The 26,570-nt window shown below is 36.6% G+C and overlaps 1 protein-coding gene across 3 annotated transcripts; it reads left to right on the forward strand.

The window, feature by feature from the left end:
• On the forward strand, positions 1 to 26,533 carry LOC131845623 (uncharacterized). Of its 3 annotated transcripts, none has more exons than XM_059194702.1 (11): positions 1 to 48; positions 918 to 1,016; positions 2,989 to 3,075; positions 12,132 to 12,275; positions 12,534 to 12,645; positions 13,195 to 13,343; positions 14,163 to 14,340; positions 14,881 to 15,057; positions 15,830 to 15,932; positions 25,268 to 25,364; positions 25,969 to 26,533. In XM_059194702.1, exons 2-11 carry the CDS (start codon positions 921 to 923, stop codon positions 26,227 to 26,229), a joined length of 1,404 nt encoding a protein of 467 aa, XP_059050685.1. In that variant the 5' UTR covers positions 1 to 48; positions 918 to 920; the 3' UTR covers positions 26,230 to 26,533. The 3 variants fall into 3 exon arrangements, with proteins under 3 accessions (XP_059050685.1, XP_059050684.1, XP_059050687.1); XM_059194701.1 differs by lacking the exon at positions 1 to 48 and adding an exon at positions 95 to 180; XM_059194704.1 differs by lacking the exon at positions 1 to 48 and adding an exon at positions 95 to 180 and having other exon boundaries at positions 12,138 to 12,275.
• The last annotated feature ends 37 nt before the right edge of the window (positions 26,534 to 26,570 follow it).

Genomic DNA, 26,570 nt, shown 5'->3' on the forward strand with positions numbered 1-26,570 from the left:
CCCTGCACCTCCTAAACATGCGCCACGCAGCGACGCAGACTCGGCCGGGTGTGTGCCGAATTCACTTTCATTTGCGACATCTCATCGTTTCCCGAAGGTCACGGTGCAGTGGCGGGCGCGTGGGTCCGGTGCATGTGTGGCGCGGGCGAGTGCTAGCGGCGGCCTCCGCTGACCGACTAGGTGAGTGAGTGGATTTCGCGCCCTCGTCTTCGCCGTTTTCGTTTCCCTCGCGTTTATCGGCTCCCGTTTTACGCCGTCCTTCGCCGTTCGGGAAGACGCTGGAAAGTGAATGCGTTCGTAGGTGGCGGTGCATGCCGGCTCACGCGGACTTGCGCTCGACACCGTGTGCACCTCGCGGAGGGTTATCCGCGCAAGTTTACATTCATCGATATCCGCAGGTGATTGCACACCGTTATACACTCTACTGACCTTTCCTTAAAGTCGTTTATACTAGAGTCTAGACACACGTCCGCTAGTCATAAACTTTTGAATAGACACGCGGGAAGTTTAGTCCGTGCGAACTTTCGATGTGAACTTTATAGACGAGTAGTGTTGTGGTGTGCGATCGTAATAAAAAGAATTAAAAAGCCCGGGAGACAATTCAGTTTGCCCAGCGTACGGAAGAGAGAGAGAGCACCAATTTTGCACTCTTCGTTTGTGCACCAATCGAGAAAAAATTCAATAATGCCCGCTTCCTTTTGTCTAATTGCCTATGTAAACCTACTTATAAATGCGATTGTTCGATTTTGCGTCATTGTTCTGTAAAATGGAGTGGGTACGGTTTCGATACGTCTTCTAGAAATATTTGTATTATAAGTAAATTTACATATTATGCATATCCAGGAACTGTATCTATAAACATTATTTAAAATGTGACCGTTGGTAGTGGATTGGACTGAGCTAGTAGACGTTTCCAGGAGATGCCTGGCAACGGATTGGCGCGGGTGAAATGCGAACCACTCTCGGACGAGGACGACAGTAATCCAAACTTCGCTAACAGCTATTTCACCAATCAGGTCGGTACATAATTATTAATTCATAATTATAAACCGGTTCTGTATCGATCAGGTAATGACTTCCCAACACTAACCGACATACCTACTTTATGAACAAAATCCGATAAACTCAATAGCTATTTATTTACTACTTAACTATACACGCGACTTCGTTCGCTTGGAATTTAACTTTTTTTTTCTAAAATAAAATATGTTTTTCTAAAATAAAAGTAGCCTAAGTTACTCCTTATTACATCAGTTACCTGCCAAAAAAAGTAACGTCAAAATCGGTCCAACTATTTCAGGGATTAGCCGGAACAAAGAGATTACACAGACAAAAATTGTAAAAAAAAATATTTTGGTGTATGTACCGTATTTATATTCATATGCATGTAGTAAAAAACGATTATTTCAATATTACAAACAGACACTTCAATTTTATTTATATGTATAGATGTAGAGATTAGTTACTTGTTGAAATTATAAATGTATACATATATGGCCTGAGTGCGGGATGTTTTAATAAAAAAAAAATAAAGCAATTGAATTTAAATTTAGAATAAGGAAATAGGCGCAATATAGATTTTTTTTGTTGTTATTAATTTCTGCTTGCGTCTTCATTTGCTCACTTGCAATGATTTAACCTACATATATACTTCTCCACTCCAAATTCAGTTTTGTAAAAAATCATCTGCGTGGGTACATAAGTCATATCTATAGTAGCCGAGCAGCTTGCTTTGTAAGCTGTGCTTCGGTATGTTGAGATTAGGTAGTGAAATTACGGTATAAGGAGTATGACACCTTTGTTCCCTGGAATGGCAACGTATTATTGGTATCACGGTCATTACATGATAACGTGATGTCCATAGTGTTATACCTGTATTTTTATTGTATATATTTGCCATAATTTTGGCGAATAATAAGTATAACAATGCAACTCACTTTCTCATTTAAAATGAGTAGGTACATTGATAGTTAGGACTTTTTATTTTTTTTACAAATATAGTATTTAAGTGACTCACTTTTTCATTTAAAAATACATATGACAGCCTCGGTGATCTAGTGGTTTAGCACACCGCTTTACTATCCGATGGTCGTGGGTTCGATTCCTCGCATGGTACAAACATTTGTATTCATGAGTATGATTGTTTGTATCGGTCTGGGTGTTATCTATGTATAATATGTATGTATTTACTGCATAAAAATCGGTTATTTCAATATTACAAACAGACACTCCAATTTTATATATAGATATGTATTTATAAAAAAAATGTATATATGTATTTGTATCAGTTATCTACTAACCATAAGCTCTGGTTAGCTTGGAACTACTTGTAGATGACGTTCCGTGAAATTCTCCTGATATATCTATATAAACATTATCTGTGTATTGGTTTATAAGCGAAGATGGACCAAAATGTAGGTGATAAAATGAGTGGACTCTATATGCGATGTACATAAATCAAACAATGGATAGAAAATGGTAAATACTTATAATTAAGATACGTGTACAAATGGTTGTAAGGCAAAAAGTGACAAATTCTAAAAGAAAATACATTTAAAATTGGCAGAAAAATCTATATATATATATATATAACTCAAAGGTAACTTACATAGTGATCTATCAACGCACAGCCCAAACTACTGGACGGATCGGGCTGAAATTTGGCATACAGGTAGATGTTATGACGTAGTCATCCGTTAAGAAAGATTTTGATTAATTCTACCCCCAAAGGGATAAAATAAGTTAAAGTTTGTATGAAACTTTGTCAATTTTAAACCGATCAGGCTGAGACTTTGCATGCATAAAGCTACTATGACGTAAGCATCCCTTACGAAAGGATTTTGATAATTAACGCGAGCGAAGCCGCGGGCAAAAGCTAGTAAACATATAAAAATGTGCAAAGAGTTTGCAACAGTCTGTCTCCTGATATATTATTATATAGAAGGTATTTCGACATTTTCTGCTTGTTGTAATGTTTATTATTTCTAGCTACCGTCGTTAGGACACCACATAAAATCTGAACATGAGTGCCGAAATGAAGGAAACGTTCCGTCACAGATTCTACAACATTTACAGGTAAAATATTTTTTATTTTTTTCTTACCGACTCTTTGGATGTTCATTTTTATGAACGTTATCTACATTCGTGTGTACTAAATTCAAATTCAAAATCATTTATTCATGTAGGACATTTTACCACGCGTCAAATTTTTACGTTATAATATATAATTTTTTTCCTACCGTCTAGTTCGGTATATAGATCCAATTGAGAAGAACTGGCAAGAAACTCAATTGAATTACTTTTTTTTAAAAGCCAGTTTATTTACAATGTATATTTATATAAGTCTCATTCTCGCTCGAACTGTTCATTGGGTAGAACGTGTGTTTGTAAAAGTAAAATAATTTTGTGATTAAGTGCAGCTAAATTGATTGTTATTACAAAGTGATACAGTGCAAATTTCTTTGGTTGCGGTCAAAGTACAAGTGAAACAGCAAGTATTGTATCTTTTTCTATTGAATCATAGTATACACAAAACAAACAGATAACAACAAAAATGCAACGTACACCTAAATCAAGCCATCCAATTCAGTATTTGTCACAACCTGATCTGACAGTTGAAAATCAAGATAAAGCTCGAAACATATATATAAGAAAAAGAAAAAACCCCGATTTTGAGATGATGGATATTAAGGATTCATTAATGCTTTCTTTTAAAAGCATGCTCAACTCCGAGATTACGGATATAAAAAAACAAAATACAAAAATACTGGAATCAAACGCTGAAATAATAAATATTTTGCAAATTAATGCCTCTAATTATCAAGAAGTAAGTGAAAAGGTTGAAACATTGGAAATAAAGCATGCTGCTGCACTGGATCGTATAGATGACCTTGAAACTCAGCTGGAGGGGATTCAAAAACAGTTAAAAAGAAACACAGTTGAAATAAGAAACGTGCCAAAACGTGAAAAAGAAAATTTGAATGAAGTTGTTGCGAATATTTATAGTGCTATAAACCTAAAAATGGAAAACGTCCCTATAAATGTGTTTAGAAGAGGTAAAAATATTTCACCAATTATAGTAGAATATCAATATTTGGAGCATAAAGAAATACTTATAAAAGCTTTCAAAAATTTTAACAATGAAAATAAAAACGCACCTTTAAATCGACAACATTTAGGATTCCATAGTGATAATTCACGAATTCATATAACAGAATCCTTAACTACTGAGTCAAAGAAAATTTGGATTGCCGCCCGTGAGCTTGTCAAGAAAGGTTCATATAAATATTGTTGGACATCACGAGGCACTGTTTTACTACGGAAAGATGATGGCTGTCCTGCTATTGCTGTTAAATCATATAAGCAACTTTGTGACTTGGACACACAATGACTATTTATTATAAGAATCTCTACTTGCTGTATTAGATTAGAGTTATTTAATTATTCATTTTTTATTTTGTATTGCCACATGAAGCTTGGTGATAACTATTCTCAATTTCTCACTTATGTTCCATATTTTTCCTACCAGACAATAAAATCATATATCTATTATAATATATATAAATATATTACTAGATTAACTACAATTATATTCCATTATATATACATTTCTATTGGTTCCACAATGTCCAGTGTCATGCCTCACTTAAATAAAGGTAAAGATCTCCAACCATACTCAAAATCTAAAGTAATATTATTTTACCATAATGTTGCAAAATGACATTAGTGTAGTATCCACCGATGTTGACAATATTGTTAGCATTGGTGACTCAATTGTGGTTGGTGATCCTGAAGCTTTTAAACAGTATAGTCTGACTACTGAAAACTCACTTAAGATTATCGTACAGAATATAAGGAGTATCAATCGTAATTTTGAGGATTTTAGATTTTTTTTGGCACGTAGTAATCTTACTTACGACTTAATTGTTCTTACTGAATGTTGGTTGCGAAATACCGATACAATACCTATATTTGAGGGCTATAATTCATATTCAACTTGTAAACATATTAACCAGAATGGTGGGGTAGTCGTATATCTCCACAATAAATTAACTAATATTCATGTATATGAACCAAATATTAATGATGCAGACTGTCTAGTTGTTAATGTCGGCAGAGATTGTGCATTCATATGCGTATATAGATCTCCTTCATTTGTTTTGCCAAATAATTTCATAAGTTCCTTGGACAAATTTTTAACTGATATTAAAAAGATTCCTAACATTTACTTTACTGGAGATATTAACATTAATATTGGCAAGGATAGTAATGATACGAAGGCTGTTGAATATCTGGATCTACTTGCAACACACTGTCTTCTTCCTAGCCATATTCTTCCTACTCGTTTTGATAAATGTCTTGATCATTTTTTCGTTAAATCAGATACTAGAATGTTAACAATGATATGTGAATCTTCAATTACAGACCATAGTACGTTGTATGTTAACATGACATTAACATCGCAGTCCAATAATATTTTCAAAAATAAAACTGTTGATAGAATGGATTATAATAAGGTTGTTGAACTATTAACGATGCATGATTGGGATGACATATTCTTAATAAATGACCCAGATAAAGCTACTGAGATATTTATGGATACACTACTTGCAATAATTAATAAATCGACGCGTTCATATACAATACCTTGCAGACAATCAATATCACAACCCTGGGTAACACCCGGACTGTTACGCTGTATGAGATTCAGAGACACACTCCATAAAAGACACATAAAATCACCCAATGATAAAATCTTAGAAACTTCCTACAAGCGTTACAGAAATCATTGCAATAAAATTCTCCACAATTTAAAAAACGCATATAATAAATCTAAATTGCAAAAATGTAAAAATGACATTAAAGGTACATGGCATGTCATAAAGCGTGTTTGCGATTTAAATAGGGATAATAATATGCAGTCCTATGACTTGCTTAAAATTAAAACTACTCCACAGGAATCTCTTGATTATATAAACAATTACTACATAACTATTGGAAAGAAACTGGCAAATAATGTATTAAACAGATTAAACCTAACGGAACATAAACTAGTATCTATCTCCAAAAGTGAAAATGGTCCATTAAATTCTTTTGTGATGTTAGAAACTTGTGAAGCAGAAATTTATGAGACGGTCATGTCGCTAAAGAATAGTAACTCTGTCAGTTGGGATAGAATGTCTTCTATATTTTTCAAAAGAAACATTAATTCTCTTATTGCACCTATTACTCATATATGTAATTTGTGTTTATCATCAGGTAAGTTTCCTGATGTTTTAAAATACTCCATTGTAGTTCCCATCTTTAAAACGGGGGATAAAGATTGTATAGCTAATTATCGCCCAATTTCGTTGTTACCAATTCTATCAAAAATATTGGAAAAAATTATTAATAAACGTTTGATTAACTATCTGGAACAAAATAACTTTATATCTCAAAATCAATTTGGTTTTAGGGGAAAGAAATCGACTATTGATGCAATCGAAAATTTAGTAACTCACATAGTGGAAAATCTTGACAGGAAGAAGAAAATAATAGGAGTATTTCTAGATATAGCCAAAGCATTTGATACTGTCTCCGGTCCCCTATTATTACACAGATTAGAATCTGTTGGTATCCGAGGTCTTCCACTGGAGCTTCTTAAAAGCTATTTATCAAATAGGTCACAAAAAGTTCGAATAGGAGATTTGTACAGTTCCAGACAATATCTTACATTTGGCGTACCTCAAGGCTCCGTTCTAGGACCTACACTCTTCTTGATATATGTAAACAGTCTATGTAATATGAAAATACAAAATGGTAAAGTAATAACTTTTGCGGATGACACAGCTATTTTATTTGAAGGTTCTACATGGGAGGAGGCTAGACTATCAGCAGAAAAGGGTATCTGCCAAGTAGCCAATTGGTTGGACTACAATATATTGACATTAAATTTGAATAAAACGCAATATATAACTTTTTCGATGAGAAATAATTTACAACCTAATATAAATTTTACATTGAGAATGCATACTTGTGATGTTTCTGGATTTACTAACTGCAACTGTTTTGTTCTTTCTAAGGTAGATAGTCTTAGGTACCTTGGAATTGTAATAGATCAAAATTTGAATTGGAAACAACATATTGAAACTATAAAATCTCGAATGCGAAAACTTATACCGATTTTTAAAAGAATTAGATCTCTAAAAGATAAAAAGGTTAGTAAAACTGTGTACATAGCTCTGTGTCAGTCTATATGTACATATGGCATTTCAGTATGGGGAGGTGCCAGAAAAAGTACTCTTCTGAAAATAGAAAGGGCCCAAAGATGTATTCTGAAAGTGATAAATTTTAAACATTTTAGATATTCAACAACGGAGTTATACAAACAATTTAAGGTATTGAACGTAAGACAGCTTTTTATCAAAACTGCTATACTTAGACAACATACATGTTTAGATCCTAAAATTATATGTTCTGGTAGAAGATTGCATGAGGCATATAGGGTTCCTGCATGTAGAACAACATTTGCTCAAGGTTTTTCTTACTTCTTAGCACCTTTCTTATACAATCACATCTGTAAAACTGTACCGCTGAAAAGTATGTCGAGACATAGATGTCGAGAGGCACTGCATGTATTCTTGAATAAATTGGATTATTGTGGAACTGAAAACCTATTAAAACTTGATGTATAAATGGGTATGGGTGGCCTATAGAATGGATAATTAAAATAATTTAATGCTAAAAAAAAAAAAAAAAAGCAAATATACTCCATACTTGTGTCCATCTGTCTTTAGTGGAATATTTACATTGTATACGTTTATACATATATACATTGTTATGTTATAATTAATAGTATCTTATTGATAAAATTTATTGTGTATTCTATTATACAAATCCCATTAAATAATCACGTATTTGTCTATGTAAATATATATCGTGTATAGAATGTATATTTAAATATGTGTAAGAAATATACTGTAAAAGATGTATATATATGTGTGTGTGTGTGTGTGTGTGTGTGTATATTTATATATATTCAAAACATAGAAATAGTAAATATATTGTTATTATTAATAAATTGTCTGGTAGTAGTTATTAAGTTTCTTTTTATGAATTAGTCTGTAATCCGAATATTTATCTGTTTTGTTTGCATATACTGTTTGTTATTTGCCCCTTTGGATGATCACGCGCTTATTTCATGTTGTATGTGAACAGTAATAGAATGTAAAAATCAACTGTAAGTGAATACAATAGAGCCTATATTTAAATGTATCATTAGTATGAACCGAGCTTGACTCATTACCTTGCCGTAACACAGTTTTTAATAAAAACTAGCACGGGGGGTAGTTTTCTTTCTTTGGTACTGGTACTGCTGTATGCTTAGTTTATTATGTACCCACTATAATTCTGCAAAATAAGGATTGTGTCCAATTTAACATACAAATTATTATCTAACTACTTAGAATTGATATTTGTTTCATCAGCATGCATTTATTAAGGACTTAAATTTATTTTGTTACCGGACTATGTCGTTTTTATTTGTTTGTTGTTTAATATTATTTGAATTGTTTAACTATAAAGTAAACGTGTACAAAACGCTGCTGTATTTACTAAGCAATTTTATTTTTGCAATAATATTGTCAAGGCTGTACTAAATATTAGTTCAATAAACATTATTATTATTATCTTATACTGATATTAATAATGAATAACTATAAAAGGTATTGGTGTGTACAATATCAATATATGTCTTCTTTTTATTTTATTTCGATATTATATAAGTTTACAATCCGCGACCACATGATAGCTTAATAAATATGACACTTTTCCAATTGAAAAGTTATTTTGTGTAGAAATCTTGACAGGTTTAGATGCAAGTGTAAAAACTAAAACAATGACAGCATACTCACGTAAGAGCGCCTCTGTGATACACGTTAGCTATATAATAGGAGTCATCGCGTTTACCATTATTATTGTACCAGTAATCTGTTATTCTATTATAGGTTGCCCTCTGCATCTCATCATTACATTTATCGAATATATATTATTGTATTAATTCACTTTATTAACATGTTTATTATGTCTTATGTCTTTAATATAAGTGTCTATGTCTAACATTAAATGAAAATCCCCTGCATGAACAACTATTGCCATGCACGTTCGTCATTCAAGTAATCTTTTAGTGAATTTTGCTCAATAAATATGATTTAACAGATATTTTGAATTTATTTAAGGGTAATTCCGATATATCCAACTATACTAGGCACCAACCCGGGCTATGTCTGCAAATGTGACCACATGGTTTAAGGATAAGGGGAAGAGGTTATGAAAATCGTCTGACGTAAATAAAAATATTAGTCTAAAATACAAAGATATTTTTTGGTCTGTTCTTATCACTACGACTGATTTAATTTTATTGTATATTTATATTTGACCCAAAATAATTAGTGCTGGTTGGTAGTTTGTATTCACACGTTTCGACTTGTAAATGTAAACTTATAAGGATTATTTAAAAGAGCAACACACACGTTTGTTGCTCGTTCTTCTTGTGATGAGATAGCTTTCCGAACGAGCGGCAGATAAAAAAAATGTTATAACTATTCAAATTAAGTTTATTTGAATAAATGATTTTCTATTCTATTATACTCTATTGTTGAGTAACCAAAACATTACTTTATTTTTGAATAACGAAATACATCTAATGTCCTTTAAGTATACAGGCAAATTATTATACGATCTTACAGCTTGGTAACGCGGACAATGCTCTACTACCTTAAAACTAGGAAACCAGTTACCCCTAACATCTCTTCTCTTTGCATTCTCTTGCATCAATCTCTCTTTCACAGTTATTATACGATCTTACAGCTTGATAACGTGGACAATGGTCCACTAACTTAAAACTAGGAAACAAGTTACCCCTAACATCTCTTCTCTTTGCATTCTCTTGCATCAATCTCTCTTTCACAGTTATTATACGATCTTACAGCTTGATAACGTGGACAATGGTCCACTAACTTAAAACTAGGAAACAAGTTACCCCTAACATCTCTTCTCTTTGCATTCTCTTGCATCAATCTCTCTTTCACAGTTATTATACGATCTTACAGCTTGATAACGTGGACAATGGTCCACTAACTTAAAACTAGGAAACAAGTTACCCCTAACATCTCTTCTCTTTGCATTCTCTTGCATCAATCTCTCTTTCACAGTTATTATACGATCTTACAGCTTGATAACGTGGACAATGGTCCACTAACTTAAAACTAGGAAACAAGTTACCCCTAACATCTCTTCTCTTTGCATTCTCTTGCATCAATCTCTCTTTCACAGTTATTATACGATCTTACAGCTTGATAACGTGGACAATGGTCCACTAACTTAAAACTAGGAAACAAGTTACCCCTAACATCTCTTCTCTTTGCATTCTCTTGCATCAATCTCTCTTTCACAGTTATTATACGATCTTACAGCTTGATAACGTGGACAATGGTCCACTAACTTAAAACTAGGAAACAAGTTACCCCTAACATCTCTTCTCTTTGCATTCTCTTGCATCAATCTCTCTTTCACAGTTATTATACGATCTTACAGCTTGATAACGTGGACAATGGTCCACTAACTTAAAACTAGGAAACAAGTTACCCCTAACATCTCTTCTCTTTGCATTCTCTTGCATCAATCTCTCTTTCACAGTTATTATACGATCTTACAGCTTGATAACGTGGACAATGGTCCACTAACTTAAAACTAGGAAACAAGTTACCCCTAACATCTCTTCTCTTTGCATTCTCTTGCATCAATCTCTCTTTCACAGTTATTATACGATCTTACAGCTTGATAACGTGGACAATGGTCCACTAACTTAAAACTAGGAAACAAGTTACCCCTAACATCTCTTCTCTTTGCATTCTCTTGCATCAATCTCTCTTTCACAGTTTCATTTTTAATAAATTCTTTTTTAAATTGAAATAAATGGTATTTATTCAGTAGAAGAAAAAACTAAAACACACATTATACAACCAAAAAAAAAAGAACAGTGCAACAATTTAAAAAAAAGTACACAAATTACGTGTGTGCGTGTATGTGTATGTTTGTCGAGGTATCTACTGAATAGGTCCGTGCTCAGCATAATGCTGCAGCGGCTGGAGCGCTGCAACGCTGCTTTTCAGCACAAAACAGGTGGTGTATTGCCGTGTAATAGTAAATTCTAGTAATAGTACTAATAAATAAAAACTAGGTACAGTTAAAATTTCTTGCTTGGCAAAGTATACTATATACTATCACCTTGGGAATACTGTAACATTCCCAAGGTGGTAGTATCTATATATGAGTGGTTTGCAATCTTTTTTAGACTTAAGATAATTTTATTTTCTTGTTGTACCATAATCGTTGATGATAAGATTTATAAAGAGATTTGTGAGGAGTCGGTGGTCTAGAGGCACATCGCTTTATTTCCGATAGTCGGTATAAATAGATTTGACGGCCTCGGTGGTCCAACGGTTTAGCTTTACTTTTTACGGTCGCGGGTTTGATTCCTTGTACGGTGCAAATATTTGTATTCTAAAGTACGATTGTTGGTATCGGTCTGGGTGTTTTCTATGTATATTATATAATATTAAAAAAATATATTTAAGTACTAGCGCGGTTTCACCAGCGTTAAATTTCTATAAAAAATATAGCCTATATGTTATTCTGAGGCATAAGCTATACTACTGTAAAGTTTCATCAAAATCCGTTCATTCTTTTTGCGTCAAAGAGTACAAACTTTCGTGATGTATCAGTTATATATGACCGATAATACAAGATTACCCATACAACTTTGCTTAGCTTGGGACTAGATGGCGCTGTGAGGATTTTTTTTTTGAGGGTTGATAATGGAATCGTGCACCCGCCTGCGCTAACGGTTTACGCTGGCGGGGCACCAATGGAGGATGATAAGATGAGCATGAGGTCAGGTCAGTTAGCCCATCGTGCAAATTCATCAGGAATTTAACACGATGGTTTCCAGGGGGAACCGCGTGGAGGTCGACCTGACATGGTACATTGCTAGCAATGGGGTTATCAATCCACATTACTAACAATCCCCTTCCCCCCCGCGCTGTTTGGATTATCGGGGGTTGTTATGGCATTATGACCCATAACTTGTGTAGACGCAGACCGGGCTGGAGGAGCTGGTGCCGCTGGCGCCGGCGGGCCCGGCCGCCACGCCCGTCTGCGTCAAGCAGGAACCTACGGAAGCTCCACCAGCTCTCACACTTGAAACCCTCGAGTCTGCCCCGCACGCAGCCACCACGGTAATTCTTCCTTATTTTTTTTGTTTACGGCTGACCGCCAACTTTACCAACTATTGTCAGGTGCTTGGACCTGTAGCTCTGCGACTTACATAGATCTATTGTGCTCGCCCTTTTTCAGAGTTCGCTACCTAGACCCGTTAGGGACAAGAATTGATGGATATTCTTAGAAGCTCAAGTGATATAATAGTGCTAATGCTATGTTTCAATAAGTGTGATATTTGAATATTGTCCTTCAGCTGATGAGCTGTTTTGTACCAGGGTTCAACATTGCTGGACCGACACATGACGATGCTCAGTTCAAATGAAGTGCCTGATTCTTCAGACTTCACGCCGCTTATGTCGGTCAAAGACGAGCCGCTGTCGGAGGGAGGTAAGAATCGATATAATATATTAAATTTGGTTGACGAGAAGAAACTCTGCTCTCGTTTCAAATGGGATGGTATACTAATCTGTCTGTTGGTATGTCTATTGGAAAAGCAGAAATTTTTGTCTGATATTTTTATCTCAAACTCCATTATGAATTGATGGTAGATTTGACCTCTGATAAGATCTGTATGTTTACATCAGTAGACGTAATAGGCCAAGTTTACACTTTATTGAGTTATTTTGATATAAAATGAATGAAGCTTTGTTAAAACTTGACTCAAAAATTACCAAAATTTTAAGTGAGTAATTTTTAATCATTGAGTATTGTAATGATAATTCGATGACAAAAACAAAACAAAATATGAGATGTTTCCACTTGTAGATAATTTTATTATGTAAGCCATTTGTCTTTCATTACTGATGCCCAATAATACTTTGTTAAGCTGTAATCAATTTAGGGGAGTGAAATTCGACGTGGGAGGTAGAAAGAGATTTGCTTAATACAACAATATAGCTCATACACGCATTATTATAAGAATACACTTCCTCACAGAACAACCACATTTAAGCGGCGAGGATACTAGCGATTCTTGCAGTACACAACCGGAGCCTTCGACGCGAAGCAGCCCCAAGAGCTGGACTCAACGAGACATGGACAATGCGCTCGAAGCGCTTAGAAAGCACAACATGAGTCTCACCAAGGTATAACATTTATAAATAATAATAATATACCTCTAGGATTCATATTTCAGATGGGGTAGTCAGATGCAGTATCAACTGTCGATGTTGTGGCGTATGCTACACTTAATATGCTCACATTTAACAGGCCTCGGTAGTAGTAGAATAGGTTCTATTCCTCGCATGTTACAAATATTTATATGTTCAAAAGTTTGGTTTTTTGTATTGGTCTGGGTATTTCCTATATACATCATGTACCTATGTATTTCTAAAAAAACGTATTTAAGTATTTCTCTCTACTGCTCAGTATCCATAACACAACCTCTGCTTGGCTTGAGATAGATGGTGTTGTGTGAATTGTCTTGATCTTATATATAAAATTCTCGTGTCACAGTTTTCGTTCCCATACTCGTCCGAAACGGCTTGACCGATTCTCATGAAATTTTGTGAGCGTATTGAGTAGGTCTGAGAATCGGCCAACATCTATTTTTCATCCCCCTAAATGTTAGGGGTAGTCCACCCCTTAATTTTTTTTTTATTTTAAGGCAAAACAACGTTTGCCGGGGCAGCTAGTTGTCATATAAATTTATCTAAAAAAATCCAACGATACTGGTGGTGAGAACCCACTCTGTATCTCGGATTAATTTGGATATTATCGGCCTTTCTATCACAAGACAATAACGGATAAAGGAATAACTTGACGCATGACTTATTTTTTCAAAGTTGGATCTTTGAAGTATGAATTTGCGTTGTGATCTGCTAGGACAACAGATGTAGACGACATAATTGTGGTCCTTTTACGGGTAACATTGACTTGGAACTGAATTGTCGTTCGATTCACAGGCCTCAGCGACGTACGGTATACCATCAACCACACTGTGGCAGCGAGCGCACCGCCTCGGCATTGACACGCCGAAGAAAGAAGGCGCTTCCAAATCTTGGAGCGAAGCCGACCTAAGAGGGGCGCTGCATGCTCTAAGAGCTGGTGCTATATCTGCGAACAAGGCTAGCAAGGCTTATGGTGAGTTTAGTTGGATATGTACAGCATACAAAAACTATATATATTCATATATGTGTTGAATAGTTTCCGCCACTTTTTCTAATGCTGTTGGTCGCAGTTAGCATTTACAGTTTCACCAAACGATAGGAGGGTGAGTGCAGATGGCATTTCTCACCTGCGGTAGGACTTACAGTGCGATTAAAGACCAACTCCTGGCTTACGAATACGATTTTAGTCTGAGAGATTGATAGGGGTTCGCAGGCAGTCGTAATTTGAATCTCCATTTGAATAGCACGTGGAATCGATCGGCTACTTAGGCAATATAGTAGTCGTAATTTTCCATAATCTCGTGGAAGCTGGAGCCCTCTAGCTCTCACACTTGAAACCTTCGAATCAGACCCACACGTAGCCACCACGCTAATGGTCCCAAATTAACTTATTGTTCATAATAAGTTAACTTCAGCTCTAATTTCTTTTTAAACTCAAAAGCGATTGGTAATTAAGCTAGTTGTGTGGTGGCTGCAATAAGAGGTAGCTAGAGCTAGATGTGTTGGTTGTCAGGTATTCCGAGCAGCACGCTGTACAAGATTGCGCGGCGCGAGGGCATCCGGCTGGCGGCGCCCTTCAACGCCGCGCCCACCGCCTGGAGACGAGCAGACTTGGAGCGCGCACTCGCCGCCATCCGCTGCGGCGCCAGCTCCGTGCAGCGCGCGGCCTCGCAGTACGGCATCCCCACCGGTGATTACCCCACTACCCCTACCACCTCTAGTGCGGCATACCCACCATTGACTACCCCACTACCCCTACCCCCGACCTCGAGCGTGACATCCTCACTGGTGATTACCTTACTGCCCCTACCGCCTCTCAAATGCGGCATCCTAACCATTGACTACCCCACTATCCCTACCGCTGACATGGAGCCCAGCATCCTCACCATTGACTACCCCACTATCCCTATCACCGACCTCAAGCGCGACATCCCCGACGGTGACGACCCCAGTACCGCTACCGCCGACCTCGAGCGCGACATCCCCACCGGTGACTACCCCAGTACCCCTACCACAGACCTCGAGCGCGACATCCCCACCGGTGACTACCCCAGTACCCCTACCGCCGACCTCAAGCGCGACTTTTCCACCAGTGACTATCCCACTATCCCTACCGCCGACCTCGAGCGCGACATCCCCACCGGTGACTACCCCACTACGCCTACGGCAGCAGGCATCTCTAACTCTAATATACACTTCTCGGTGACCTTAGTGTAGTGTACTGGTTTAGCACATTGCCTTACCGCCTTACAGCTCATGGGTCCTATTCCTCGCACGGTACAAAGATTTGTGTTCATCAGTATGATAGTTGTCCTATTTTGGCCTGATACAAACGTTTATATAGTGCAAAAATCGAATCCAGGACTGTAAGACGATGTTATAAACCACCGAATACAACAATGAGACCAGAGATACCAAAAATCCTTAAATGTAGACTCTTCACTATTATTTCTGAATTGCAGGCACATTATATGGAAGGTGTAAGAGAGAAGGCATCGAGCTGTCCCGCTCTAACCCCACACCCTGGTCCGAAGATGCTATGGGGGAAGCTCTTGAAGCTGTAAGGTGAGTTTGTCCCGATTGGTGACTTTATTTACTACTACATACAAATATAAATACCAAATACCTTAATTCTCACTTATAGGGGTATGAAAAATAAATAGTATCTAACCGATTCTCAGACCTACTGAATATGCATATAAAATTTCATAAAAATTGGTCAAACCGTTGGGAGGAGTACGGTAACTAACAAATTAACATTGTGACATGAGAATTTTATATATAAGACTAGCTGCTCGCCCCGGCTTCGCACGGGTGTACATGTATTATATATATATATATATATAAACTTTCCTCTAGAATCACTCTATCTATTTAAAAACAACCGCTTCAAAATCCGTTGCGTAGTTTTAAAGATTTAAGCATACATAGGGACGGACTGACAGCGATTTATTTTTACTATGCAATGATGACGAATCGAATAAATTACTTAAGTTACTATTAAGTTGAAATAGTTAAACTTGAATTACATTAGCGTTGAACTAACTAGCTTTAACAAGTTCTACCATGATGACTATCTAATTTAAACTTGTGAATTCAAATTCAAACTAATAATTATAACTTAACCAACTTGTGGCAAGTATGGTTAAGTTTTAGTTTAGTCTAAAATAAGAGTAGACTATGAACTTCTATTACTAGTTAGTTAAAATTAGCTGGATTTTTCGATAAACATTTAATTTTCAGGGAATCTCAAAATTGTTTATTCAAAATTTCATAATATTGGATTCATACCTACATATATTCATATCTAGGACCATTGGATTCTTAAACTTCACCTATCTTTTAGACAAATTATAGATTACTTATCCATATTCTGATTCACTTATACCATAGCAACACGCAAGTTAAAAAATATACCTGTATCAAGATTTCTTGCTCTTTCTTTTTATGAAACAGCTTTCCGATTGAGCGGTAGATTAAAAAAATAAGTAATGGCTATTCAAAAGTGCTTAAATGTAATTTTATTGAGTAAATAATTTTCTTTTCTATTCTATTCATAAGAATGCTAAAGATTAGTACTTAGTAAAGAATCTATTTTGAACTGTGATGCTGAAAACTTATTTTTTATTAGTTACTTTTGTCCAAGTATAACTTTAAAATCAATACAAAGCAATAAATTGTTTTGCTTTATTCATCTATGGTTTAAGAAGACTACTTTTACTTAATAAAGAAACTCAGTTTTTCTAATTTTAACTCTGATACTAAAAGCTTATTATGAATCAGTTATTTCTATACAAGTTGTTTACGCCTTTTAGTGTGAAGAGGATCTTGATGGTGTAATTAAACTCGGAGATTCCAGGCTAGCTTTTTAATTAATTGAAAATAGGTTTACAGTGGTTGCGTGTTATAATGCGTATATGATCGTTAGCGAATTTCGAATTTGAATGTCAACCGTCACAATTTTGTCTCTGGCCCGCTGAAACCTGACGATGCAGTGTTGCTGTATCAAAATACAATTTGGGCCACAAATTAGTGCAATCGCGCCTGAACATACCCCCGGCCTTGGAAGCACCAGCTTTCAACGTGAAAGTGCCTTATAATTGTAACTAGTCGTCGAGTAAGGGGCATGTCTAGCTGTAGCTCAATAGCGTTCCTTCTTCTTGGTCCTTGATTTGATGTCCTGGTATACCCTTCGTCGTCCTATGAGACCAGAAGTGTAGGCGAAACTACTAACTCTTCGACTCCTTCATAGCGCGTAAGTCGATGAGCAGGCACCTCTGTGAAGTCATGACTGACAGGCGCGGTAAGCGGACGGCCTGCCGGGAAATATCTGGGGCTGTTAGGAGTAAGGTTGTGCGGATCTAAGAATATAGGATTTAAAGGACAGGAAAACAAGGAGGTTCGATTGAAATAATACTGTGCTGAACACTTTCTAAAACGCGGTACAAAAATATTACAGCATGGAATTCTAAACTTCTATAAACCACCAAAATGAGGCGCATATGGTAGAATAAAAGTAAAATATAAATATAAAATAAAATTAATAATAAAATTTGGCTATTATTTGAAAGGATATTCGCATAGTTTGTGAAGCGTGTAAATAAATGTTTTAGGCTAGTAAATCTGTATTAGTAGATGAGTCACTGGCGAGTTCCAAGCGCATCACGCGTGTCTCTAAACTATTAAATGTGCATATGAAGTCTACCCTAGAACGCATAAAGGGAAAGTATGAAGTTATACGATTAGTAGATAAGTCACCCATAAGCGGGGCAAGAGTTCTGCTTTCCAAACGTTTACAAACAATGCAAGGCCACCATGTTTCTCCTAAATTGAAGAGAAACGCCTGTGGGTCTGCGTATAGCAAGAGTTTATAACGAAATAGCAATATAGAAAAAATATGTATAGATGAAATTAAAATTGAACGCTTCTTATCCGAAATGAAGTGAGATGAATTTACAAGTCGACCACCAACGCGAGTTAAATAATTCTTGACCTTAAATGAATTTAATTTGCAATAAATATGTTTATTATAATAAATAAGATAATTTTCAAACAACATGTACTTATTTGAAAATGATTCCATTTGAAATAAATTAACTAGCGATGTGTTTAATTCTCTCAACTTATCAACAATGAGAATATCCGACTGTCGATTTATTTTATGGTGTGTATTATGTATAAAGCATACTACATAAGCGATAGTTTGTCTTATACGATTGAGCTGAGAAAACCACACAAACGAAGACAACGTATATTCGTAGTATCGAGTTGCAAAAAAATCAGTCACTCCAGACTTAAACTTGAATGTTTGCGGCGCATCTGTAAAAATGTACAGTTGTATCTGTATAGCTTCGCTAGCTATAACAGATCGCGGTATACGAATGGTATTAAGCGCTGATAAACCATTTTCAACTAGGGTCGACGCGCGCAATACATCGCGCGGCACCTCATTCAACTGTAACACTAGTAACAAATAAGCAGTGTACCTATGTTGTCTTAAGCGGATTAGAATATTGACTAAATGACGATGCCTTAAACGTTTTTCTAATGCCAAAACATGATGTTTGGCTTGCGAATATGATTGACCTAAGGCAGACGACTGTTTCAGTGGTACGTGAAACCTTCCGTCATCATTGCGCGTAGTGGTAACAACGAAATGCTCCACGCACGCCCGTTCGTTGTCAGTCTGTGTGTCGGTAACCTTAGGCAACTCCTCTAACTGTGTATTAATTGTTTGTACAAAATTACATTGGATAGGTATTTTATTGTTGCGTATGTTAAGATCGATAGGACCCGAAACTATCCAACCTAACTTCGTGTTTTGTAAAAAGGGTCCATTTGACAACCTCATTTTACCTTCGCATAGTAAGTCCCAAAATAAATCCGCGCCTATTAAAATGTCAATATTTTGGGACTCATAATAATATGGATCCGCCAGCTGTATATTATCAGGTGTCCTTATAGACTGCGCGCCTTGATTATAAACAGCGGCGGGTAATGTCGAAGTAATGCAAGACAACACAAAACATTTAATACGTGCTGAGTATTTATTAATGCGTGATTTTAGCTCAACTTCGCATATCTGTGTTGACTTAGTAATTGTGTTTCCGACACCTCGAATTTCGCAAGTGGACTGTATTAAATTAATGTTAAGTAAATCGCATAATGATTTTGATATAAAACAATACTGGCTACCGCAGTCGAGAAGCGCGCGTGCTATATGAATATTATTATATTTATCAACTATCTCGACCATTGCAGTAGACAGTAAAACCGGTTGCATGCACATAGATTGATTGTTGTGATCATTACTATTGCCTATGTGTGCACTGTTTACCTGTGAGTAACTCATTTGCATGGGGATGGAATCCGCGGGCGGTGGAAAGGTCGCGGGGGACGCGTGCGCAGCGCCCGGGTTCGAGACAGCGGTGTCGACTGAATGCATTGATATAACTTGCGTATGGTCAGTTGCATCGTTATGAATTAGCGTGTTATGTTTTTTAGTGCATTTTCGACACGGCCCGAACCTACATACATCTACCGAATGCCCTAAACGTAGACAGTTCTCACACAGTTTATTTGCGGATATAAATTGCAGTTTAGTATCTAAGTCAGTGTCTAAAAACCGTTGACATGAATACAAGGGATGATCGGCGTTACTCATTAGACATAATTTTTTAGTGAAAGTGATTTGATGTTGTGGCTTATTGGTGGAAACATTGCAGTGAATTTTGTGTTGTGACGTTTTATGTGTCGCATTATGTGACACATTGTGTGACACACTATGCGACACAGCGCTTTGTTTATTAGAGTTAATGTTAGGATTGTGTGATACTCGCAATGTTTCCAACATGTCGGCCCTGTCCCTTATGAACATAAGAAGATCATCTACCTTCAGTGGTGATTTATTGTCAGAAATATGCTTTCGCGTAGTACATTTATATTGTTCCCACTCGCGTTCGGTGGTTTCATCTAACTTAGACGTAATAATGAAAATAATTAAAGTGTCCCAGTACTCAGTTGATTCACCTAATATTTTTAAAGCGCGTAAATTTCTTAATATCGTATCGGAGAGGGTTCTTAGCGAATGTGGTGACTCTTTAGTGAGTTTTGATATCGTAAATAACGCCTTAACGTGATTATGAACTAACAGACTGCTATTGTTGTATCTGTTGAGAAGCAGTTCCCATGCCACCGCGTAATTACTGGCTGAGAATTCCACGGAATCGATAACTAACTCCGCGCTTCCCTTCAATGACGATTTTAGGTAGTGGAATTTCTGGATATCACTGAGTTCATCAGAATTATGAACTAACGATAGGAAGCTGTCCCTGTACTCGATCCACGAATCGTACATGCCGTTGTATGTGGGTAGTGAAATAACCGGAAGGGATATTGATTTAGAGACCCTAGTGCTACACTTATTTGAACTGGCAGTGACCTCCACAGACTTAAGCATATACTCCGCGCGTGATAGTGCATTATAATAGCAATCCTCAAACAAATCGCGTTGTGTTAATTGCGTATCCAAATCACAGTCGCGTACAGTTTTTTCGATTTTTGTTTGAATCTCACTAAACTCTGCATACAAATTAGTAACACTTTGTATGCGTAACCTTAAATCGATACATTTTTGACTAGATAATTGCTCCTTAGTGAGATCATGAATAGCATTTGAAAATCTAGTTACCCTGCTTTTTATAATGCCACGCATTTTAATTAAATCCTTAAGATAGTCATTGTCGCTTTCTTTATTTGCTATAAGCCTATTAGGAGATCTTTCACGACTGATTTTGCCTGTACTAATAGCCTCGTCTACGCTCATTTTGGTGATTTATAAAAGTACTCACGATTGATTCTTGGATTGTGAAGTCAGCAGCACTAGCTGAGGCACAAGCTGGCTTCGATGCCAAACACAAGCACTGTAACGTAAATGAAGGCACAGTATTACACAATGAAGCGAAAGGGATGGGGTTAGGGAGGATGGCAGACCGTACCGAAATGCGCGTAGTGATGATGTAGGTGGTCATCTGCTGCTACTCCTCCGTCGTCTTAACCTCGATCCTGTTGTAGGTAGTTCCTCTTCGCACGTCTCGTAGTCCAAATTCCTTGCGATGAATCGGCTTACGAAGAATCCGTTGGTCGCTGTTTCGTATTTTGCGTATATTATGCGGCGTCGAAGGTCCACAACGTATGTTTACGCCTTTTAGTGTGAAGAGGATCTTGATGGTGTAATTAAACTCGGAGATTCCAGGCTAGCTTTTTAATTAATTGAAAATAGGTTTACAGTGGTTGCGTGTTATAATGCGTATATGATCGTTAGCGAATTTCGAATTTGAATGTCAACCGTCACAATTTTGTCTCTGGCCCGCTGAAACCTGACGATGCAGTGTTGCTGTATCAAAATACAATTTGGGCCACAAATTAGTGCAATCGCGCCTGAACACAAGTTTAAATTTAAAATCAATATATGTATATCAATAAATTGTGTTGCTTTATTCATGTATGGTTTAAGAAGACTACTTTTACTTAATAAAGAAACTTAGTTTATCTAATTTTAACTCTGATATTAAAAGCTTTATGAATCAGTTATTTCCATAAAAGTTTAAATTTAAAATCAATATATGTACATCAATAAGTACTGTTGCTTTATACATGTATGGTCGACACATACGATTCACAATTGGCGTGATTTGTAATCAAATTGAACTTCAAACTCGTTCATGTAGGTCATAGGTCTATTACGGGCACTTATAGTGTATTGTACTTATGATGTCAAGTACCGTCGGTTCTTTATATAGGTTCAGTCAAGGAGAACTAACAAATGAAATTTTAAAATAACGCAGTTAAAACCACAATGTTTTAGTTGAGTGTCTTGCCAGTTCTTCTTGACTGAAGTAGCTGGTTGGTTGATAAAAAACCTTTTTTTATTTTTATAATATATTAAAAAAATAGAATAATATATTAAAACAATTTATCACCTATGCTTATCACCTTTACCTATTCTGATTTTGACTTTAACATTTATAAATACTTAACTTTACAGTGATCACCGGAATTCTATTTTTATATGTTTAAAAATTTTGGATTTTTTTAATGGATGATAAAGATGCGGGTAACCATTCCACCCGTCTGCGCTAACGGTATACGCAGGCGGGGCACCAGTAGAAGACGATAAGATGAGGAGGTCAGATCAGTTAGCCCATTGTGATGAAATCTCTTGGTTTCCAGGGAGAACCGCGAAAAATCGATTGCTAGCAATAGGGTCCTAGTCCTTATGACTACAGATAACATAGTTTTTTAAGGATGATAATGGAACGGTGCACCCGCCTTCGCTAACGGTATACGCTGGCGGGGCACCAGTAGAAGACGATAAGATGAGGAGGTCAGGTCAGTTAGCCCATCGTGACAAATTCACTAAGAATTTATCACAATGGTTTCCAGGAAAACCGCGTGGAGGTCAACCTGACACAACCTGTAAAGGTTAAATCCACATTACTAACAATCCCCTTTTCATTCACAGATAACATAGTAGTACACTATTGCTATCAAGTAATAAATACTTGATAGCAATAGGGTCCTAACCTATTGCTACTCTTCTCTCTCCTGGCTTACATTTCATCTCCTTATACTTGGACGTCTCAATAACAATATTATTTATTTGAAAAATACAAATTGTAAGATATTAGGGGAATGTACCATGTCACGTTATCCTTCACGAGGTTCCTCCTGGAAATGATTGTGATAATTTCCTGGAGAATTTGTCACGATGGGCCAACTGACTTGACCTCATGCACATCTTATACTCCCCTGGGGTCCGGCCAGCTTAAATCGTTAGCGAAGGAAGAAAGAAGAAATCACACATATGTGTGATAATAACAATAAAAAGTCATTGTAACAACCCCTTCTTTACTTACTCAAACTTAAATTATCTCATTTTACTTCAACGTCACAATAACAGTATTAAATATTGTGTTGAGGGCTTTTTTTTAATGATGATAATGGAATGGTGCCCCCATCTGCGCTAACGGTTTACATTGGAGGGGCAACAGTGGAGAATGATAAGATGAGCATGAGGTCAGGTCAGTTAGCCCATCGTGACAAATTCACCAGGAATTTAACACGATGGTTTCCAGGGGGAACCGCGTGGAGGTCAACCTGACATGGTTCATTGTTGGCAATGTTGTTTGGCGGAATGTACCATGTTAACCTTCACGCGGCTCCTCGTGGAAACCATTGTGATAAATTCCTGGTAAATTTGTGAAAGATGAACATGAGGTCAGGTTTTTTTGTGGATGATAATGGTATGGTGCACTCGCCTGCGCTAACGGTTTACACTGGAGGGGCAACAGTAGAGGATGATAAGATGAGCATGAGGTCAGGTCAGTTAGCCCATCGTGACAAATTCACCAGGAATTTAACACGATGGTTTCCAGGGGGTACCGCGTGGAGGTCAATCTGACATGTAACATTGCTAGCAATGGGGTTATTACTGAGGGAACTAGTATTAAAATGGGTGTTCCTCAGGGCTCTATTTTAGGTCCTTTCTTATTTTTAGTTTACATAAATGATCTTCCTTATATGGTAGAAAAGATAGCTGACATAGTTCTGTTTGCTGATGATTCTTCATTAGTATTCAAAGTCAATCGACATATTGATGATTTGGACCAAGTAAACGGTGCTCTTTCTTATGTTTTAAAATGGTTTACAGCTAATAATATGTTACTAAATGCAAATAAAACTAAATGTATCAAATTTACTCTCCCCAATGTAAGGCCGGTAGATTCAAAAATCACGTTGGACAATAAACCTATTAATTTTGTGGATGATACTGTATTTCTAGGTATCACATTAGATTCCAAGTTGCAATGGGGTGCTCATATTACTAAATTAGCGAGTCGACTTAGTTCTGCCGCTTATGCGGTAAGAAGAATTAGACAATTAACAGACGTGGCAACGGCTAAACTTGTGTACTTTAGCTATTTCCATAGCATTATGTCGTATGGTATTTTGTTATGGGGCAAAGCAGCTGATATAAATACAATATTTATTTTACAAAAGAGGGCCATTCGCTCCATTTATAGCATGGGTTCCAGGGAGTCTTTGCGAGAGTGCTTTAAGGAATCAAATATCCTCACCGTTGCTTCTCAATATATTTATGAAAATATCATGTATGCCAGGAAGAATATAGACAGTTTCAAAAGAGTTAGTGATTGCACTAATAAAAGCTTACCTAACAATAACAAACTGATTTTACCTAAATGTCGTTTGGCTAAAGTTAGTAATTCGTTTTATGGCAATTGCGTAAGGTTTTACAATAAAATACCAGAGTCTGTTATAAATCTGCCAGAAAAAAGATTTAAATGTCAAATAAAACACTTCCTTTGCAAAAAAGCTTACTATAAAATTGAAGAATTCGTTAACGATAATAATGTTTTTGTAGAAAAATTTTAAATACATAACACTATTATCTGATTACACTAATAATGAGTGCGTAGCGATTTCTATGTTGATTGTCGCATGCCGCTTACTTGTTACACTGTAATTATTTATATAAAAAAAAACATCTATTAAAAAGAGCAACACACAAGTTTCTTGCTCATTCTTCTTGTGATGAATCTGCATTCCGAATGAGTGGTAGAATCAAAATATGACTATTCAAAAGTGCTTGTAATGAGTTTATTTGAATAAAGATTATTTCTATTAATCCACATTACTAACAATCCTTTCCCCCCCCCCCCCCCCCCACGTGAGGTCAGGTCAGTTGGCCCATCCAACTGACCTGACCTTATATTCATCTTATTCTCCAATAGTACCCCGCCAGGGTAAACCGATAGCGCAGGATAATGCACCATTCCATTATCAACCAAAAATAAAAAAAAATTGTGATGTGTGTACAGGATAGGTCAGATGTCGATAAACCAGGCAGCCATACACTACAACCTACCCTACTCATCATTGTACGGGAGGTTCAAACGCTGCAAATACCAAACGCAGGTAAGTAATTAATTGAAAACCTACAAAAGTGTCTAAGTTAATTTTAGTTGTATTTATTTACTAAACTACCTACTCGCCGCGGCTTCGCACGGGTGTACATGTATTATATAAATTAACCTTCCTCTAGAATCACTCTATCTATTGAAAGAAACAGCTTCAAAATTCGTTGCGTAGTTTTAAAGATTTAAGCATACATAGGGACGCACAGACAGCGACAGCGACTTTATTTTATACTATGTAATGATAATGATTAATACAATATACAGTTACAGCTAATTGCTGATACGTTTTTATCTTAAAACTGTTATACTTAACTATAAAGGGAGGTACTTTTGACATCTTAGCACACTTTACTTCCGATGGTCGCGGGTTCGATTCCTCGCATGGTGCAAAGATTTGTATTCATGAGTATGATTGTTTGTATTGGTGTGTCTGTTTATATGTATCTGTAAAAAAAATATTTAAGTATTTATATCAGTTGTCTGGTACCCATAACACAAGTTCTGCTTACCGTGGGACTAGATGGCGTTGTGTTAATTGTCCAGGGTTATTTATTTAGGATGATTTATATATATATTTATTAAGTAACAAAAAATTATTACAGGGTCTGCAACCACTCCAGCAGCAGGAGATCCAGAAGAATATAGAAATGGAGCACCTGCCTCAGGAACAACCTTACTACCATCAGGTACCTCATGGAAGTCATCAACTGCCCGACAGTCATACACACTCACAATACATACACAATTTAAATATGAGTATGCATGAACAAACGGACACCGCGGTGCCAGGGTCTCTGATGCATGATCCATACAGCCAAGCGATGTACTACGCACACAGCTGTAATAGCATGGTCTCCAGTTGAGGGTACAGCGCCTCTACTAGTGAGGCCCCTTGACATTTTGCATTTTAATCTGTGCCGGTATTGTTTTTCGAACTATTCTAATGCTGTTTGCTCGAGTTTTGGCGAGTGCAGAGTGCACTACAAAATCGCGGAGGGACTTATGGGAGCGGTTGAAGGCCAATTCCCGCTAGACGGATACGAGTTTAGCCTGGGGTTCGAATTTCTGCTCAGGCTGTCGTAATTTCGATCCCCGTTTGAATTGAATGGGGGATCGATCGGACGTTTTGTTTTAAGACACATTTCTTTTTGTACTTTAAAAAGTAAGATACTGCCTTTATTAATATAGTTAATTTGGTTTTAAT

Source organism: Achroia grisella, unplaced genomic scaffold (assembly GCF_030625045.1).
Source record: "Achroia grisella isolate CSIRO2021 unplaced genomic scaffold, CSIRO_AGI_Agris_v1 utg478, whole genome shotgun sequence".
Classification (NCBI taxonomy): Eukaryota; Metazoa; Arthropoda; class Insecta; order Lepidoptera; family Pyralidae; genus Achroia; species Achroia grisella.